The following is a 21,826-nucleotide window of genomic DNA, read 5'->3' as shown; positions in this document are numbered from 1 at the left end:
AGACGTTCTTCTGTTTCTTTTGTTTTTCTGCTTTCCACATCAATTAAAAACTCTCTTACAGTGTTTTTCTAATATAATCAATTCCCCAGTGTAAATTCATTTGCAACGATGGCAGCCATCGCTCTGACATCATTAGTGTTGACTTCTAAACAGATGAGGGATGCTGTTTTTTTGCTCACCCCTCTCTCGCTTGTGGCCGACTGCATAGCTGCCTAATGAAGTTGCTGTTTGTGAGCAGCGCAATACTGTCAGCACCAGGAACAGCGTTCTTCTATACCTCAGTAGCCGGCCTCTGGGATAGAGAGTGGGCCTGAGGCCAAAGCAGACTCTCTACTCTTTGCACTACGTCCAGCCTGCCTCGTTTTAAAGGTGTCTGGGCCGAAGCCCTGTGATTTACAGTGCTGCGTTATACGAACGACATGTTTGACACATAGATGTTAAAATCCAAAAAGGATAAATGTATTAAAACATTATTTATTTATTTACACATACTCCACGCCTGCCTTGCTCCTCATGTGAAGAGCGTAGGAGGGCAGGCAGCAGGAATGCTGAGAGAGAGTGTATTCATACTGCTCTGGATGGCCATACTTGAGTCAAAACACTTTGACCATGCTTCATTTCGTCACTTTAATACAGAGTTAATCTACTGGAAGAAGTGCGGACTTAGAAGACGAGAGGATGATGGGAAGGGGGGATTTCTGGCGAGTGGGCAGATGGGTGGAAAGGAGAGAGAAATACGATGAGAATAATTGAGGGCATTATGAGAGACTGACATCGGAAAGACAAAAGACAATAAAGACAGCAAATAAAAGAGCACCAGCAGAGCAAAAAACAGAGATGAAGTCATCTGGTTCCATTGGAACATCCTGTTCTGATTCAGGGGACATACAGACCACTTTTAGCTAGATTTATGGATATTTTAAAGTCAGTGCAAACTGTCAAAAATAAAATAAAATAAAAACGAAAGTTACATTAAAAAGTAAAAAATCTAGAAAATGCATACAATATATATATATATATATATATATATATAAATCTATATATATATATATATATATATATATTTATTGCAGTGCTTAGCATAAGTGAATACACCCATGATAAAATTTACTAAAAAGAGGAATATAAAAAAAAACATCTTTTGGAAATTTATCTTAACGCCTTAATTAAAAAAAATGAGGAAAAATCCAACCTTTAAGGACACTAATTTTCTTTGTGAATGAATAATGTATTGTAAATAAATATATGTTCTTCATTAAAATACAGGGAGCATAAATCAGGACACCCCTATATTAAATTCCCATAGAGGCAGGCAGATTTTTATTTTTAAAGGCCAGTTATTTCATGGATCAAGGATAATATGCATCCTGATAAAGTTCCCTTGGCATTTGGAATAAAAAATCCCCACATCATCACACACCCCTCACCATACCTAGAGATTGGCATGGGGTACTTTCCAAAAGATCATCTCTCAATGCAAATCAAACCAGCAAATTATGCAAACTGAAATAAAACCATGCCAATCTCTAGGTGTGGTGAAGGGTATGTGATATTTTAATCCAAAAAGCCAATTAAGGAAACTTTACCATGAACATCTTCATGGTCAAACATACGGTATGTCTGGTGCAAAAAATATAAATAAAGCTTAAAGCTGCAGTCCGCATTTTTTCCTCTGTCGCCATCTCTGTTCAAAATCCGCAATTGCAGTCATTCGCAGTCATTTATCAACTTTGTGTGAGTTGAAATTCGACATAGCCTACTAGTCGAGACTCCTTCTTTATGTGTACAGTCTAGATGTGACAAAATGACGCAAAGACATGCTCAAATTTGAAGAAAGCAGTGGTAACGTAAAAAACAAAGATTATCAGTGATCTGGAAGCTTTTTCAAGAGAAGAAGGGGCCAATATTGGATTAGAGATGTGATAGAAGCTTATAAGCACTTACAGGCAGCGTTTATTAAAAAAGTAGTAAAGAATAAAAGAATCTGCGCAAAATTTTACTTTTGGGGGTTAAATCCTTTTTTATCTGAAATCATTGTGGCAATTTTTTATTTATTTATTTATTTATTTTTTTGGCCGTCGTGAGGAAAACAGCTTATAATTTATTCTAAGTGTATTTTTGAAAATCTAAAAATGCAGAATGTTTTCTGTAGGTTTAGGGGTAGCGGTAGTGGATAGGATATACAGTCTGTCCAGTATTAAAATCATGATGTCTATGGAGTGTTTTATTATTATTTATTTTTATTATTATTATTTTATTTCAGGCGATAGCACAGAAAGTACAAGAAAGACAAAAAATAATGTTCAGTCATACAATGCAAAAAAGCAACAAAAAAAGCAACAACAAAAAAGCCAACTTATTTAATCAACTTATTTAGTCCCACCCCAGAACATAAAACAAAACCCAACATGTTTGTTTGTGTGTGTGTGTGTGTTTACCTCCACAGCAGTAGTGCTGGTGTGTGGCTCGAACCTGCTGTAACAGTCTCTCCATAGCCTCGATGTGACCTCTCCTCCTGCTCTCTCTCCCATCGCAGTCCTTCCAGTCTAACATTGAGAGATATCACACAAAACTCAAGAGATATCACACAAAACACACATGTTCTAGATTTTAAACAATGCCAGATTCAGTCAGATTTGATTAAAAAGAGCAAAAGCATATCTGATAATGCTAGTCTACAGAAGTCCTGTATATTTAGAACTAAATTTGACTAAAATCTTCCACAACTATGGTGGAATGTTGTTGTCAGGGCACTTGCAGAATAGAGACACATTAATTAAAGAGGGTGCATTGTATTAAAAAGGTTATTCCAAAAAAAAAAAAAAAAAAAAGTTCAAAATAGAGAGGACAGACTGAAAAAAACAAAATGTTTTAAATAAAATATCACCCTAACAATTTTTTGCGTCTATATTGGGAATAAAGCTGGATTTGTTACTGATGCAAGACTTGTGAACTTTTGATGACACAGATATAGTTTTCTTTGCAGCGCTCATTTGAAAGAGGAAACTCAAGGCCAGATTCAGAATGTATCAAAGGCGGTGAAAAAAAGGTGAGTGGAAATCGTGATGGTTAAAAAATAGCGCAGTCCTACCTCCAAGAATGTTGGCTATATGCACTCAATTCAATTTTCTCTCCTTTTAACAATATTATACTGTAATTTAAATAAAAGCAATGCTAAAGTTTGTTTGGAAACTATCATTTTTTGTGCTAATTGACAATTGTGGCTGCTTTGCAGAACTTACTGGAAGGAACAGCAGAAGGAGGTTGAGAGAGTTGTGTCGGTCCCCAGCCCTTCATATTGCAGGCGGACACTCGAACATAGTACTGTCTACCCTGTAACAAACAAGAAAAACATCTTAAAAATCAAGTGTTCCCAAGGACAAGTTTTACAACATAATATCAACAAGCTGTACTACCAATGGAGTTCTGTGGGCATAACTCATAATTCACAGTAGACATGTTCACAAGTCTCGGATGCATAGTCAAAGTCAAGTATAAAGTTTAAAGTTGTGTCACAAATGATGTACTCTACTGCATAGAGTAAGAATTTAGGAAGCAGTTTGTCATCCAGCATTAAAGTCTTATAACCCCTCACCTTCCATTACATAAGGAAAGCTCATTGACTACTTCAAATGTCCCACATTCTACGTACTGTAAGTGAAATTTCATTATGAAAACACTATTTATTTACTATTTATACAATAAAATGACACAGAATAGAACAAATTAAGACCACAAAATGTGATGTCTGGAGCGGATATTTGTTTTTAATGACACTGCGTTTGATTAAACCATCAAAATATGAAGGTATTTATCTGAGAAAATTACTTGCTTTAGCATTTCAAAGAAGTGCATAGAAATGCAAAAAAGCTCACAGGAAAAACCATAAACTGACTACAACATAATCAGTTATTTCTATTTCTCTCTTGTTTTTGCTCGTACATAATTTCTTTGTATGACAGCCTAGTCACAAATTATGTCCGCACAATTTAGCATCTTTCATTGCTTTAATAAATGACTCCAAGCACAAGTACGCAATATGCTTATAGAATCTTAAACACATTAATAATAATTGAATAAAGGGTGATGTCAATTTTTCATGGCTGGATATCCCTTTTGGCCACTACCCTAGTTACAATGTATATACATTATTGTGTTTTATTTTAAAATAATAATTGTTACATGTATCTAAAAGAAAGAATATGAGGCTTACATTAAAATATATAAAGAATATAAAAGGATCATTTCTAATTTATCCCTAATACTTTTAAAACATGTATATAGTATATGAATAGTGTATTCATTATTTACTAATACAATAAGGTGCTTTTCTATCTAAAAGAAAAATATTTAGGCAAGTTTTCTTTCTGTACAGTAAATGAATGTGATATTGTGATACAATGTGACAATGTGATATTCTGAGAAAACGTTTTTTTTTCCTGGTAGACTTGAATGTGAATCAAAGTGTCTATCTCTGGTTCACAGGCTGCACAAGGATTTCAGCTTACCGTGGTGAGACCGGTAATTGTGTATTTTAGGGACTGCAGATTCTCAAGGATCAGCTCTCCGGCTAATAAAGAGAAGTCCTTCAGACAGCTCCATTCAGCTGCAATGCACGTCATCACACATTATACAGAATTAAAAAGCAGAGGACATCAATACAGTGGATTCAAAAGAAACCAAATGGGACTGACCGAAATAGGACCACGATGATGTTACAGAAAAAACTAAATATGACTTGATCACGTGTTTTATCATCTGTTGAAATTTATTGTGTTATTGCTTAATAAAAACATTGCTTCTCTTTAATGTAATCTAATTTAATTAATTGATTTAATTGAGCTAATTATTTGGTCTAGGAAATTTGTAATTGTGGTATTTTGTGTTGCAAAATGTAATAATAAAAAAATAAAAAAATTGAGATCTATAAAATAAAACACCTTTCTCAATGTGTATGTGTATGTAATACAGACAAATGCACATCAAGTCTGCACTGACCTTTGTATTTGGTCACCACAGCAGAGTTCATGCTGGCAGGTTCCTGAAAGCTAACAGTGAGAGATGTGCTGCCGGTCACACTCAGACACACTGTCAACGGAGCCTCCGGTGGTCCTGAAAGAGCCATGTCAAAGGTCACATAGCACGTTGCACATAGCAAATAAAACAAGTGTAAAATGTGCTAACATCAAAACATGTTCTGCTTTGTTTGAGCATCTCTCCCCTCGCTCAGCAACACCAGCTCAATCAATGGCATGTATTTGGGGCGGTACTTTCTGTATGAGCTGTGTGAGCTGTGCTTTGTACATCCCTACACTATTGATAATAGACAACAGACCTTTTTTTGCATGAAATATTGTGTCGAAATGAAATGTGACCTCACATTCACTCAGTATTTGTGTCTTGTTTTCCAATACAGATATCTAAACATTCATGAATCAAGATATATTTACTTAAGAAGAAAAATGGCAAAATTTCTGTAAAATTTGTCAATTTTTTTTTGCCTACAATAATGTAAATTTATGCTTATCACAAGAACAAATATCTGCTAATGGGGTAAAAAAAAATCTTTTTGACATAATATCGTCATTTTGTTTCTTTTTTAATTAAATTAATATTAATATGTATTAGATATTTGTACTGGATAACAAGACAATCAAGGTCTTGGGATGTATATATTGTAACATGTTGTATATATTCACAAAAAAATTACACAAATTTAATAAACCTACAGACATGAATCGATAGCTGTCATTTGGCAGATTTTTTATTTCTATTTATGTACCAGCAGGTTTTATGTGCCTTGATCTCCTTGTTAGCACCTTCGTTTGTACTTGTAACTCAAAGCACACAGCACAGCTAATGTGCCCTCGTGTTTCCTGAAATCTTTTCATAGATACCTGTGAGAGTTTCTCTGCAATCTATAAGAGCGTCTGCGGCCAAACATCGTTGATTTATTACGGCTGCCTTCACTTGAGGTTGTTTACAAAGAGAAGCCATCGTAATGCCTGATATATCAAGTAATCAATATAACATGAGGGTGAGAGGGACACTATTGTGTGTGTTTGCAGTCATTTCAGGACAGTCAACCTGAGATTAATATCTGTGGACCAAATAATCATAGTGCCTTGCTTGCAGAGTCTTATCATTCTAATAAAGTGAACAGGTTGGGCCGATATGGGAATCGATTACCTTTCGGTTGAGATGCTGATAGATTAGACAGGACCGTTTGAAACTAAAGGCCAGTTTGATGAGTATTTCATTGTAGCATAGCATATGAATGACCTTTTTTGAAATGTTAGGCACTGGAAGAAACTTACGTGCGTGCTCGAATCCGGTGCGCATGCGCTTGTAGAGTTTGCATCTCCACTCCCAAGCTTTGAGCTGTTTTTCCTTGTCAGATGTTTCCAGGCTGAGACTCTCTCTCATTACCTGGGTGGACAGTTCGCTGGCTCTCCTTTGGGCTTCCTGCACCAGCGCTGAGAGATGGGCATCTCTGCTTTCCAAACTGACAACTGAAGACAACACAGAGAGGTCTGTTAATGAGACTTTTCATTTATTCCGATCAGTGTGATTTTCTTCTTTTTTCTTTAGAAAGTAGATCAACATTTAAAGGTGAGGTGTAAAGTCACAATGTCTTATTTCAAACTGGTTTCGTCTAGAAAATTAAAAAGGTTAATGAAGGTGAAATGAAAATAATTGACACATTCAAGATCCACATTCACATCCAACAATGGTCGTCCCACTTTTACAGCACTCTTAGTTCTGGAAGAAATTTTTCTGTTAATTTCCACAAGTATAAGTAAAAAATATTCTTCAAAAAGGAGTTGCCTTGAACCAAACCTAAAAGTTCAGAGACGAATCACAACATTACAAACTTCAATTGGAAGCAAAATGTAAAAAAAAAAAAGTACTATGTACTTAAATTCATTTATAAAGCCTTCATAAATTGAACATTTAATAATTTTATCAATGCTGAAAGCAGTTGTGCTCCTTAACATTTTTTGTGGTACACTTTTATCAGGATTCTTAGCTGAAAAGAAAGTTCAAAAGCACAGAATTTCTTTGAAAGAAGGCTATTGTGTTCAACAACCTCTGAATTTATGGCAGCTTTGTCCTGAAGGGTTCATATTTTATTGCTAAGAATCATTTTAAGGCTAAATCTATGAACGGGGCATTGAATGGGGTTTTTAATTCTGGAAATGTAATACTGCTCTCTATAACTGAAAAAAAAAACAAAATTAAGCACATATCAGTTAATACTGTATGAAAAAAAAGTAGTACAGTGCGCAACTGCCTACTTTTGGATGGCCTCAAGTACATTCATCTACAAAACTGTTTACGATCTAAACTGCACTGTGAAAAAAGACAGCAGTAACAGACTGATCAAATGTATCTCAAACTTACATAAACCAAAAATAAAAGTCATGATTGAAATGACAGGAAGCCCATTACACTACCATTAAATCTCCAGGCTCACACTGCTTGTGTCAGCATAGCGGCAAATGAAGTCAGCCGTGTGGGGTGGAGGGGAGAGGTGTGGATGTATGTACTCGACGGTCGTCTGGAACACACAGGACTGTGTTTGGCCGTATAGATTTGTCATGGTAAAATGAATACTGGCTGACCAGTCCTGCTCGTAGGCCGTGAATACAGCTGCATTTTCTTTCAGAGCCTTAGTCATAGACCATGACAGCAAAATAAACAAATAAATATATGGCTGAAGAAACCCTCTTTCACTGGCCCAGCCCGAGCCTCTGGAGACGGGAGCTCTCCAGGGGAGATGATAAAGTGTGTGTTGTCAACTCGGAAAAAAGGGGGCCTAACTTAGACGCTCTTACACGGGGGTCCACGGCGCAGTGGAAAAGGTAGCCATATTAGCAGTCTTGAGGTGCAATTTCCTGCGCTCTGAAGATTGACATCTGGCTCCTATGCGTGTTTAATTGAACAGACTATAAATTAATGGGCGAGTCGGGCGATATTGCGCTGTCACACACAGTTGGCATTGTCGGAGCTCTGGGACGGCCCTAAATTTAGGCATTACGGGCCCCAGCCCTGCCCATAAACATGCTTTAACTTAAGCCTTCGTTCGGACCTCCAAACTGTCAGGCGTCTGGCTGATTGATTTACTTGGCACTTCTGGCCTGACATAAATATAATGCCTAAAGCCCAGGAGGGGGAAATATGGCAATGTTTATTTTCTGTTTGTTTACAAGGATTGGATTGTGCCACGATGAAATGTTTTGAAATTTTACTGCAGCCCGGGTACAATAAATCACTTAGTATAATTGCCCCCCGTTACATGCATCATTGGAAAAGTTAAACTATTAAATGACAAACCTTGTTAAGATTTTTCTGAGGGATGCCGTGTGCTGTCTAGCCCACCCCGGCCCCGCTCCGACTGCAGTACAGTGCTCCCTGTTTGGGCTCAGTGCAATCATGAAAAAGCCAAATGTTGTCTGAGTACTCTGGACTGGAGGGACTTTTTTTTCTCCATAGTGTTCAAGGTAAGAAACACCTGTTCTACAGTTGACTCAGGGACTGAATATGCTATTGATTAATCCAAGGGCAATGGGTGCAGACACCTGATAACCGCATTCAGCTTATCCCAAAAAATAGTTTGGTAAGCTTAAAATGAATGAATGATGTCAATGATGATTTCATTATACAGTACAGTATGTGAGACTCCACATTGTTATTTCCAAAATATCACATGAACGTAATATTTTGTCTCATTAGTGGTTACGACAGATGTCATTAGATGTTTAAACCAGAATTATGAGTGCTTATGGCAGCTTTCATGGAAAAGTTTATTCTAGTATTTGTACCTAAAGGCGATTATTACTTGAGCCCCAAAGCAAAGTGTCAAACACTCACACTGGCTCCGTCTGTTTATCTTCAGCTTCATTCTAAACAGCTTGTCCAATTACAGAGCATCTGCTTTTGGTTGCCAGAGCTAAACAGAAGGGAGTGACGCAAGAATAACCTTTTGATGGTGAAGTAACCACATAGAATGCACGTTTATTCCTTAGGGATGAAGATGTGAGGATAAGCAAAGCATAAGTAACCCAAGTCAAAAGAAGTAGCAATCTACAAAGTCTATTATTCCACTTATACTCCGGTTATCACAACTCATTGTTCAGGTGTTGTATTTCAAGAAATGTATCTGCTTTTTGTCCTTAAACCGTTTTTGTGTGTCTGACTAATTTCTTACGCATCTTTCTTAACCCATGCCTCCGTTGCTAATTCTAAAACGTCATTTTAGAGCTAACAGAGGGGTGAGCCATTGATAGCAGACTAAGGCCGTGTGTCCACCAAAGCATTTTTTCCACGCGCCTGGCGTATGTTTTCAATTGTTTTCAATGGGAGCGGCGCGTTTTTTAAACGCCATGAGCGTACCGAGGCACTGAGCGTTTTTTTCACGCTGAAGCGCCGAGCGCCCAGCGTTTTTTACTGGTCGCTGGGAGTTGGAAAATGTTCAACTTTGGATAAAACGCAGCGCTCATCACTATCACTTTTTACCCAGCCGTCCAATCACAGTGGAGGAGGGGCGGGACTAATACCACACCGACCAACTGCCACAACATTCAAACTGCAGCGGATATTCTGTATCATAGCAACGAAACGTCTCAACGGAAAAAACGCTGCGCTGCCAAAACGCTCTCAAGCGCCCAAAGCACGGCGTCTTCAGCAGAGCGTCTAGCGTTTTCAGCTGGATAAAAACGCTTTGGTGGACACACGGCCTAATGCAGAGAGAGAGAAACAGAGAAAGAGGGATTAAGCATGTGTGAATTACCTGAGTTAGTGTGCGTCTCTCAACAGTGTTCGACAGTAGCATCTCTACTTTAAGAACAGTGCTAATATAGTTACCGAACTATTTTACTGATTAAATGGTCAGAGCAGCACCGACAACACATTTATGTGCATTTGAGTGAGAGAGAGAGAGCCCGATAAAGAGTATATGATTTCCGCACATAACAAATCGTAATTTTGTGGCAACAAAACATGGAAATAATTTGTCGTTTTTTATCCTATTGTTGACTATATTTATTTGCTTGGTCAGTGTCTTAGTGGGTTTTGATTTTTGTGCTGTTGTAGGCTTTAAAGACCTTTGAAATGACTGAAATCATTTGGTGAAGTGATATGGACATGCAGTAATGCAGTCAAAACCTGCCTGGAAGTACTTTAGCTGTCCGTTTCCATGAAAACAATTCTACACCTTAGAACGTTCATCAACCAATCAGATTCAAGTATTCAACAGCCACGTGGAGGGAGTGGATGGTGTGAGGAGAAACGGGGAAACCAGGAGCAGGATGAGCCAGACGATTAGCCAGGGACCAGCAGGAGGAGCAATGGTGGAGATGACTTGATGGAATGACCGACGGAGATATAGCCACCAATGGAGACCCAAGTGAAGATAAGCCGAAGAGCTCACACAAAACGGTTGCACTGGAGGTGGAAATGCGGCAACGAGCGCTCGAGGTAGAACCGGTGAACCAGGCCGTGGTGGAGCGGTGGGCACAGAGGCTGGAGGCGGAGCCTGGGGATAGTTTGGTGGGCATTCAGAATAAACAGGGGGCGCTGGATATAAAGGGAACGTTGCAGATTCAGGGACATTAGGTTTTATCTCCCCATATCAGTACATTAAATCCTCCCTTAAATGAAATTGTCCATTTATTCCTTCAAATAACCACAAGAGATTCTAACCATAGCATCCACTGCAGTGGGGTTGTGGGCGGGGCTTCCCTCCAAGCCATCAATCTCCACTAATACTCCCTCTGCTATGCACGATGTTGCCGGTTCATGCACCTGGTCAGACACTATTTGTCGTGCGGGCTCTGGGGTGATGACCCCTTCCGATTTCTTTTCTGGTTCGGGCTCGTCCATCGCGGCAGGCCAGTGCCCACAGTCTGCGGTGAGCACTAACGTCTCCGTGCAGTCGTTTGCTGGTGGTGGATGGTTGAACTCTGGCCGTGTGTTCGGAGTGGGGCTGGTAACGTTGTCATCCTCAGCGGGGCCAATGGTGTAGGCTGAACTGCAGTTCACCGGGTTCAGTTCATTCTTCTGTTACGTAACGTGATATAAAAAACTCTCACGAGACGAGGAATAACTCCAGGAGACAGATTTTAATCACAAATTCTCAGGAAACAGGATAAACGCAGGAGAAAACCACACTACTACAAACGAGAACTAATGAGTCTAAAAGAGAACTGAGGGCTTATAAGCATGGACCAAACAAAGGGAACTAATGAGTTAGTTAATTGGACAACAGGTGAACTGAATAAAGCTAACAAGCGAACAAACTAGAAACTAGGTCAGAGGACAAGACAGACAGGCAAAACAAATAATAGCATATATACAGTACCGTACAGTACCGTACCAACATTTTTTTTTTTAAATAGAATTATTTAGAGACCAAATTGCAAATACAAAACATTTTCGTTATCAGTGTTGTTTTATATTTACATACATATAATGTTGGGACAGAACCTCAAGTATAATAATAATAATACATTCTAAATAAATATTCAACTAATGAAATGCTAGCATTTTCAGATGTTTTGTTTTTATTAAAATGTGTGGTGAGGACAATAACTGTACTGACTTTTTGGCATTTACCATGTCAAATTTAATAGATTAGATTAATTAAAAGATTTACTCCAATCCAACTTAAAACTTCACCTTAAAATGACAATTTCCTGATAATTTACTCACCTCAAATTCCATCCAAGATGTTCATGTCTTTCTTTCTTCAGTAGAAAAGAAATTAAGTTTTTGGAGGAAAACATTTCAGGATTTTTCATCACACAATGGACTTCAATGGTAACCAAATTGTTGAAGTCCAAATCAATGCAGTTTCAAAGGGCTTTGAAGAGCTTCAAAGGGCTCTGCACGATCACAGCTGAGGAATAGGGTCTTATCTAGCGAAACAATTGGTCATTTAAAAAAAACAAACAAACATTTATATACTTAACCACAAACTCTATTGTGTGGAGAAAAATCCAGAAATGTTTTTCCTCCAAAAACTTAATTTCATTTCCACTGAAGAAAGAAAGACATGAACATCTTGGATGGCATTGAGGTGAGTAAATTATCAAGAGCCCCTTTCACACAGAGATTCTGGAAAATACACGAATAAAGTGACCAGGGATTTGACCCAGGTTTGTTTGATTTTGGTTCATTCACACTGCCAGTGATTTTCCGGATCACACACAACCCATAAAAATCCCATAAAGACACGTGACATTGATGTAACATGTAATGTCTCAGCAGCGTCTTAAGTTTGCTCATGAGCCACGCATTTTTCTCCGATTCGATCATAAATGCTGGCGAACGATCCCGGCTTAAGCATCATCATTACGACACGGCATTGATTAAGGCTTTTGTTCACACAGCGTGCGTTCCGGGACTGAACACGGCAATGTTACTAGATCCCCAACCCCGGGTCGTGTTTGCGTTCACACAGAAGACGTTCTGGCAATTTAACTGGAATTTCCCGCCATCAACGCGCTGTGTGAAGGGGGAACTAATCATTCAATGCCTCCTTAATAAGGAAACACTTCAGACACAAGAAGCTACAGTATTAAGACACATGGAGGAAATTGACTGTTTAATGCTTGTCATTGGTAAATATGCATACTCACAGTGAGGGCTCTCCTTTCCTCCAGCTTTGAGCAACAGCTTGGCTATGGGAACGTTGTTGGTCATGATGGAGATGTCAAGAGGTGTCAGGCCTTCACTGTTAGGGGTGTTGAGGTCCAGTTCATCAGCTGTGTACTGAAACAGCAAGATCTGCACAGCATCCAGGTCCTGCTGTTCAACAGCCTCGAACAGAGCCTCACTGCTCTGAATGTTCTGCGAGGAGAAATTAATCAATTAATCCCACAAGGTCAAAAGTGACATCAAATACTTTTACATTGTCACACAAAAATTCCCTTTCACATAAATGCTGTTCTTTATACCTTTCTATTCGTCAAAGAATCCTGAAAAAAAGTATTGTGGTTTCATTATTAATAATAATATGAAATGTTTCTTGAGTACCAAATCAGCTGGCGATCGATCATCCGACACTGAATTTGCTTTTACAAATAGATTTTGAATTCTCCCCTGTCTGTCTCTTAGTCAATTAAACAGACTGATTAGGATGCACGAACATTTTGTTTTGTTTTTTTGCAATGCACCACATAGCCGTTTTTATGGTTTTCAGAAAAATCAAGCTATTTTTCTGCATACAACTGTTAACTGAGATTGGAGAAAACACACACACACAGATTTTCACTTACAAACAGCACAGACAACATAAAACGAGGACACAGATTGTCTGTGTTTAACTGCTTATGGGTTTGACCTACAGCCTTTCCATTACCCGCACAAATCGATAACCAGGCATCCACCAGAAGGTGGACAGACATTTCTAGTTCCTTAAAGAATGCAGTAAAGGTCAAAAATAAAATGGGGATAGTTTAAGCAAATATTACAAAAACAACACATTATAATAAGAGCTTGTCCTCGTCAGTTGTGAGTTTGATCCATGCGTGAAAACATACAGAGGCAGCAAGGGTGAGGGATGTATTCGGGCACTTGAGTCAACAAGATGATTGCTAGATCTAGTTGTATATAATCAGTGACATTTGTGGAAGATCTGAGAGCACATCACGGCGCTGGTGGTCTCACGAGCACCCGAAATGTCATTCCAGCTCAAAACATGTCATGCGTAAGGTCAAGTGAATGTTAACATCAAAAGATTCTACATATAAATTTTTATGTCGGCTAATGTTAGCCTTTTACTACAAGACAAATTAGAATTATTGATAATATGCATTCGGGTTTTTTAAGCTGAATTAACTTAGCGAAATACATTTCAAGAGTTTTTTGAGTATTTAGTGTTAAACAAGAAGATTTTAGCCAAGTACTTAAATTGTCCCCAGCTTTGGACAAAATAAGTAATTGGCTAAAATCTTCTTGCTTAACTCTAAATACGCTAAAAAACTGTTGTTTTGCGCAAAGTCAAACAAAGTTAAAGATATGCCTAACATTTATTTTAATGGACAAAAAATTACCATTGTGAAAGAGACTAAATATTTACTGTAGGTGTATATCTAGATCAATGTTACGTTTTAAAAACATGTCTAACTCCATTAAATATAATATTTCCATTTAATATGCCGAGAATTGAGGCAACTTTCATGTATTTTAATGCCATGATTTCTTTTCACATCACTTATCGATTATCCTGTTGGTCTGAGGCCAACGAGACCACACTTAAACCGCTCAGATCAGTCTATAATCAGGTGTTAAAGGTGCTTGACAGAAAGCCCCTCGCTATAATCATTGAAATATTTTACTAAAATACAGTACAAAGTATTAAGTTTTGACTCCCTAATTCAATTTACAAATTTGAGAACTGTTTTTAAAATTGTTAATAATATTGCTCCACCCTCAATGAAAAAAAATCATAAAACTTTATTCGGAACAAACGAACCGAACATCCCGATCCACTGTTCACAGAAATTTTGCTATCCTGAAAAGATCCTTCGCCTTTGCATAGACAGCTTATACATTTAAAATCATTAAATATTGGAATAAACTCACAGTTTAAAGCTGTCTATAGATCTGAACCATTTTTCTTTATATACATGTACATATATATATCCTTGATAACCAGCTATGTCAGCATCAACACATTTAGTGTATATATTATGGGCAGAGATGGTCTTTTGATTAGTTCTCTCATCTTGAACATCTGATTGTTTTTAGATGACCATTGTTGGACTAATATTATATGTAGCCTGATAGTTGTTTTGTAATGTAATGTTGTAAAATTTGTGTGCACCTGCCCAGGGATTGCGGATGAAAATTTGCTTCGGCTAACTGGTACAAAACATATTTTCGCAACATTGATGTATTTTGTGCATTGCCCCTGATAAAAAATTAAAAAAAAATTGCAAAAAATAGCCAGAGATACAGTTTATAAAATAATCTCAATTAATTTTTTTAAAATACTCACAGATACTTTGCGGATACGGTCGGATCGGCCAAAAAAGTAGGCATCTTCGAAGGAGGAGTGGCTCCCTTTGAACTTCTCCGAGAGGTTGCGGTAGAGACGCTTGGCAGCGCTGGGGGAGGCGGGACCTGCCCCCTTCTTATTCTGCGTCAGCTGCAGGTTCTGCATCTGTTGTGTCATAGTAATGGAGAAGTTCCTGTGGAGTCGAGAAGGGAAAGAGAACAGACAAAACACATTTAGGTGTGATGCCTGTTGCATCAGTGTTGTTAAGAGTCTGCACTCGAAATAAATTCTTAGCATGTGTTTCGGTATGCACTTTATGACTAATATCTGAGTCAGTATTGGGTCAGGGACAGATGGCCACTGGATAGTCATTAATGCTTCAGCTCAAGCAAAAGCTACCTGGAAAATAACTGCATACTGATGAACTGGTATTTTATTTTTAAACGAAAAAGGCAAATATGTAACATGTAAATGAACCTGTTTGATATCTGCACTCGTTTGGGTTCAGACTGGTCAGGATGCATTAAATTAAAAGTGGCAGACATTTATGTTACAAAATAATTTCAAATGCTGTTCTTTTGAACTTTGATTTCCAAAAAAAAAATGTTATCAGTTTCTACAAAAATATTATCAACAGTTTTCAACATTGATAATATTAGGAAATGTTTTTTGAGCAGCAAATCAGCATATTAGAATGATTTCTGAAGGATCGCGTGAAACTGAAGACTGACTGCTATATTAAAACAGATTATTTTAAATTGTAATAATATTACAGTATAAATTTCAAGCCATTAATAGTCAACATCAAAAAAAGATATCGCCTAAACAGTAGCAGACAATTTTATGAAAAATGATAGGCAGACTGTCTCTCACTCCACATCAACATAGTCTAGTTGTCAAGGATATCCTCACTGTCCGTATAGTACAATGAAATCCTGCAGTAATTCAATTAATTCTGAGCCAAGAATAGAAGTAAACCCAGACAATGAATTTATAGTAGCAGTTAAGTTTCCTAATAAAAAGAAAAACACACCTTAAAAGAGCAAAGCCTTAGTTAATCGTTGTTTTGAAGCATCAAAAAAGGACGCAAATAGACAAGTAGCACCTTCATCACTCATCAATCTCATTCAGTTCATATAAATTCCTAAAAAATATCTCTCAAATTTGTCAAAGCATCTGGCACGAGTACACACTGTCTGAACATGCTGAACAAGGGCATGAGTGCACAAAAATTTTGTTGATGTGTGAAAACAAATATGAGAATATTTGCCTGTATTCTTCAACAAAAAAAAAGAGCAAACATCAAAATTGTCCTTAATTGACATTCTCCTTAAAAGCTGTGAAACCGTAGGGCATCTATGTGGTATTTCTCATCACAGCGGTCTATAATCCTGTCAGACATGACATTAAGGCAGTGTCCTGTTTTTTTTTTCTCCTTGTGCACTGTTTGGAGCGTGCAAACACCCACTCATAGCACTAATAATAACGCACTCTGCGGTGCTAGAGTGAAGCCTCTGACACCAGTGAGTAATTGAGCAAGCAAAGTGAGTGGTCGAATCGGAGCGGTGCGCTAGTGTTATGCCTTGAATCCAATTAAGCCATTAAAAAAAAGGGAAAAGGCTGCTGCCACTATGACTGAGGAACACCTGTGGGAAACAGCAGGGGGGTGATGGATAATTTTAGCAACACTGGAGTGAGGAATCGTACTGTGAGTACACTTGGCGAGAGATGGACGAGAGTACAGTGAGAGCGAAAGAGATGCTGAACTCACCTGTCCAGACTCTGGGAGCTCCCTGGAGAGCTTGAGAGCAGCAAGAGGGGTCTGAAATCCTTAATCAAGGCAGCATCGCTCTGCCTCTGGTTGAGTCTCTGAGCCAGTCGGGAGATCCTACTCTCAGATCTGATGACAGAAAGTCCAGTAAGATGTGGGAAAGAGTCGCTTTCAGGGCACGGGAAGAGGGAAAAGATCAAAACAGACACCCATGCTCTGGAGTTGCCCGGAGTACCAGGTGTTCACCGGAGCTCTCCTCTTCACGCGCATCTCGCCGCGGTGTTGGCAGGCTAATGTGCGGTGAGAGGAAAGAGGAGAGGAGATGGAGGGGGGGAGGGAGTAAGAGAGAAAGGGAGGTGGAGAGAGGGGCATTCTGCAGGCACTAGGATGAGCGACACAGACAACAAAAGCGCACGGGCGTTTAAAGCGAGATTCCACTGAGCATGCCCAAAGCACACTGTGCGAGAGATGTTGAGGGGGGGGGGGGGGGGGGGACCTGTTGTTATTTTCTCATAATCACTCCAGTTGTTTCATTCTCCCTCTTATCAGCAGAAACAAGCATCTAATCCCTCAACACCACCACACTCTGCTGTTCTGACAGTCAGGAGTGGACATGAGATGGATCCACAGGTGATTCGACACCCATTTGTTATTTCAAGCCCCATTTAGTTGTCTACCTACACAGTTTTTTTAAAACAGCACATGAGGGCTGTTCCAAAGGGTAGGCAGCATAATTATAAAGATTATGTTTCTTCCCCTCTGGGTGCATTTGTTATTGAGCTCAACTAGCCACCACTGAGTTTTTCATCAGATTCTTGGAAACAAAAGATGGATCCACAGGTCATAGACCCCCATACCTAAACCGAGCCGACTACCAAGACTGCATCGACTATTAACAGTTATAAATACACTTTTACTTTTAAGTTTGGAAAAAAAACATAAATAAAAAGGTAATGGAAAAATGTAAGTTGAAAATGGCGGTAAGGTAACAGTATTTGGCTTAGAGATTTAGCGTTGTGTTCTTTATTAAAGCCACTCAATATGCCAGCATTAAACACAGCTTCAATTAAATAAATGTTACTTATATAAATTATAAATACTTTAGTATTTAATTTCATATTGTTTAATATCAACATTATAAAAATGCTCATTTTATTAGTAACACTTTATAATAAAGTCTCATTTGTTAACAGTTAATGTATTAAGTAACATGAACTAACAACGAGCTTACAGTATTTATTAATCTTTGTTAATGTTAAAATCCAGCTGTTCATTTTTTGTCCATGTCAGTTGATAGTTCATTAAAAAATGTTAACAAACACAACATTTGATTTTAATAATGAAATTAACATTACGATAAATACATGCTGTAAGTATTGTTCATTCTTAGGCTATGTTAAATAAAGTAGTTAACTATGAAAGCTTATTGTAAAGTTTTTACATTTTATTTACCTCTCTTATATAATTCTATAAAAAAGCTGTCATGTAGAATGTTTCAAATCAGCCACTTATGAGGTATGAGGTGAAATGCTCCTTTAAGTTCCCATGTAGGCAGCAATGAGGCAGTTCAATGGGTTTTGGAACCGAGCCAATAAACATGAATCACAAATCTGATAAAAACTTAGTTGTGGCTAGTCGAAGTCTTTAATATAAGATGCACTAAAGTCCTAGAGGGAAAAATACATAATGCTCAACTTAACTGGAGCATATTCAAACTTGAAGATGTCCTGGTTTCGCCTTGTTGTCGATGTTGTTATAATAATGATCAGAACGGGAAAAAAAATGTGTTTGTCTATGTATTTGTAAAGACCCTTAGGTTTTAAAGCAATATTGATAATGAGTGCTCAATCACAGCATGAAATGCTTTTAACCCATTAATACTGACTTAATAGCTGGAATGCTTGACTGTGTGTTTAGTGCCCTCGTGCACAAAAGCATGTCCTGATTTTTATTGTCTCCTATGGCCAATGGAAAATTACAGTTCCATTAACTGGCTGAGGTTTTCTTCGAAGTGTTTTAGAAGTAATATTAGCTTTTGAAGATGACATTTGAATAAAACTACAAAAAAAAACAAGTTTTACTGTGAGAGGATGTGTTCAGATTCATTATAATTCTACTCTGTCCACAGTCGTGACATGGTGTGAATTGGGCCCCTTGGGAAAAATGAATATTATACTAATATACCTTATTATCTCTCCACCTACTTGCACATTAGTGAATGCTTTAATTTATCAGAGAATAGCTCAGACCATTTGTTTTTTGTTTTTTGTTTTTCATGCAAAATGTTCACAACACAAAAGTGCTAATGGCCATAGCTGTAGAACGATGGTGATAAATCCCCTCGTTGAGGGATGTTGTATGTTACCCAACTATTCCAGCTGGAGATAAAGACAAATTTAAGGAAATAAGAGAAGATGATTCATGACCACATGGACTAAAAGCTGAGAGACAAAACAGTGTAACCTCATAAATGCAGTCCCGTGTTAATTCTAAGAAGGGAAAGAGAACTCAAAGAAATAGTTAGAAAATGATAGAAAAGGGTTCTATAAATGGAGATACATTTTGCATGGCATAAAGTTAAAGAAAACAGAACTAAAAGAAATTCAGTGCTTGCCAAACACAAATTACTTCCTTTTTTTTATAACGAAAACAACTTTATATCTTTTATAGTATTGTTTGTCAGCTCTGTTACTGACAATTCTACTACACACACACACACACACACACACACACATATATATATATATAAAGTGGCATCATTTCCTGTATCTTAGCTGTGGGAGATTATTCCGCCAATTTAAAGGCTGTTAGTACGGTAACAGAATTGGCGCCAAAATTATGGACACGATTTTTATGACTATTTAGTGCTTTTATAAATACAATAAATGAAATATTACCAAAAGAAAAGTAAAATAAAATATTTTTATTACACAATGATACATTATAAAATAATACACTGACTAATGATTTTAAGACACTTTTCAGAGGAAATATAATTATAGTTACGGCCTTTAACATCTTGCGACCCATGACAATGAGTAACATATTATTAAAATATTTTTAAAAATAACTGGAAAAAGCAGAAAAAAATGGACATCAAATGTACTGGCAATTATAAAATTACCCATATGCCAACATTAAGTCAGCTTCAATTGATCATCTAACATAAAACATGTGACATGCGGCCACAGATGCTACAATTTACTTAGTTCTTCAACCTCTCTCTCCAAAACAACTGATTATTTTATTAAGTTGTGCTAATCGGATACAAAAAAAAGTTACCTTAGTGCCTAATGAACAACGTTAATATTTCATGCTCATTTTTAGACACAAAATAAATTGAAATCATCATGAAATGCTGTGTCTACAATATTTCTCTTTTCCTGATACAATCAAATGCCACATATGTGAATGAAGACATAAACAAATTAATAACCAAATTTGAACACTGATGTAAATACACTCACCTAAGGGATTATTAAGAACACCTGTTCAATTTCTCAAATTATCTAATCAACCAGTCACATGGCAGTTACTTCAATGCATTTAGGGTTGTGGTCCTGGTCAGGACAATCTCCTGAACTCCAAACTGAATGTCACAAACATTTCTAGGGTTTACAAAGAATGGTGTGAAAAGGGAAAACCATCCAGTATGCGGCAGTCCTGTGGGCGAAAATGTCTTGTTGAAGCTAGAGGTCAGAGGAGAATGGGCCGACTGATTCAAGCTGATAGAAGAGCAACTTTGACTGAAATAACCACTCGTTACAACCGAGGTATGCAGCAAAGCATTTGTGAAGCCACAACACGCACAACCTTGAGGCAGATGGACTACAACAGCAGAAGACCCCACTGGGTACCACTCAACTCCTCTACAAATAAGAAAAAGAGGCTACAATTTGCAAGAGCTCACCAAAATTGGACAGTTGAAGACTGGAAAAATGTTGCCTGGTCTGATGAGTCTCGATTTCTGTTGAGACATTCAGATGGTCAGTCAGAATTTGGCGTAAACAGAATGAGAACATGGATCCATCATGCCTTGTTACCACTGTGCAGGCTGGTGGTGGTGGTGTAATGGTGTGGGGGATGTTTTCTTGGCACACTTTAGGCACCTTAGTGCCAATTGGCCATGTCCATCCCCTTATGGCCACCATGTACCCATCCTCCGATGGCTACTTCCAGCAGGATAATGCACCATGTTACAAAGCTCTAATCATTTCAAATTGGTTTCTTGAACATGACAATGAGTTCACTGTACTAAAATAGCCCACACAGTCACCAGATCTCAACCCAATAGAGCATCTTTGGGATGTGGTGGAACGGGAGCTTCGTGCCCTGGATGTGCATCCCACAAATCTCCATCAACTGCAAGATGCTGTCCTATCAATATGGGCCAACATTTCTAAAGAATGCTTTCAGCACCTTGTTGAATCAATGCCACGTAGAATTAAGGCAGTTCTGAAGGCGAAAGGGGGTCAAACACAGCATTTGTATGGAGTTCCTAATAATCATTTAGGTGAGTGTATAGATGTTTCCATGGCTGCAGCTTAAAGGCAAAGCTCTCATCGTCTTGCATGTGAGCAATCAGGGGACCACAGGCTTAATAAGAACTGACACTAATGGTACAGCGAGACGTCCATGCCATCGGTTCCGATCAGTAAAAATCATTGAAAGGGTATTAGGAAAAAAACAATACAGCATCATTGTGGACCAACTCAGCCCATGGCAAAGTAAATAAATGAATTAATTAGTATTTCTTGAGCTTTACTGCTACAGTACTTTTGTGCAGTGCTATTGCAGAAATTCCTCCTTGCAACATTATGCTTTATAAACTCAATTTATCATGTTTGGCAGCATTGGGAAAAAGAAACAAATTTAAAAAAGCAAGACAAATAACTCTGTCAACATGTAGTGGCTGCATTAAAAAAAGGCTTAGTTTATTTCTAAAGTCAAGAGGAAGTCAAAAGTAATACTAGAAAGAAACAATGAGGAAACCAGGACAGCTAGTAATAGTATACTCTATAAGCACAGGTGTAGGATGACTAAAAATACAA

At 37.9% G+C, this 21,826-nt stretch overlaps 1 protein-coding gene across 3 annotated transcripts in view; it reads right to left on the bottom strand.

The window, feature by feature from the left end:
- Positions 1-21,826, bottom strand: part of ankfn1a (ankyrin repeat and fibronectin type III domain containing 1a) — an 80,208-nt gene that overhangs the window by 19,764 nt on the left and 38,618 nt on the right. For 2 of the 3 annotated variants that reach the window (XM_039665108.2, XM_039665110.2), the window contains 8 exons: positions 16,776-16,904; positions 15,005-15,197; positions 12,642-12,852; positions 6,318-6,512; positions 4,999-5,112; positions 4,509-4,606; positions 3,243-3,333; positions 2,439-2,546 (listed from right to left, as the gene is read on the bottom strand). In XM_039665108.2, coding sequence (XP_039521042.2) covers positions 2,439-2,546; positions 3,243-3,333; positions 4,509-4,606; positions 4,999-5,112; positions 6,318-6,512; positions 12,642-12,852; positions 15,005-15,197; positions 16,776-16,904 — 1,139 coding nt within the window. The remainder of the gene's footprint in view (positions 1-2,438; positions 2,547-3,242; positions 3,334-4,508; positions 4,607-4,998; positions 5,113-6,317; positions 6,513-12,641; positions 12,853-15,004; positions 15,198-16,775; positions 16,905-21,826) is intronic. The other variant, XM_039665111.2, reaches the window with a different exon arrangement.

This window comes from Pimephales promelas, chromosome 17 (assembly GCF_988280905.1).
Source record: "Pimephales promelas chromosome 17, fPimPro1.hap1.1, whole genome shotgun sequence".
NCBI classification, from domain to species: domain Eukaryota; kingdom Metazoa; phylum Chordata; class Actinopteri; order Cypriniformes; family Leuciscidae; genus Pimephales; species Pimephales promelas.
This window is presented reverse-complemented; position numbering and strand designations above follow the sequence as displayed.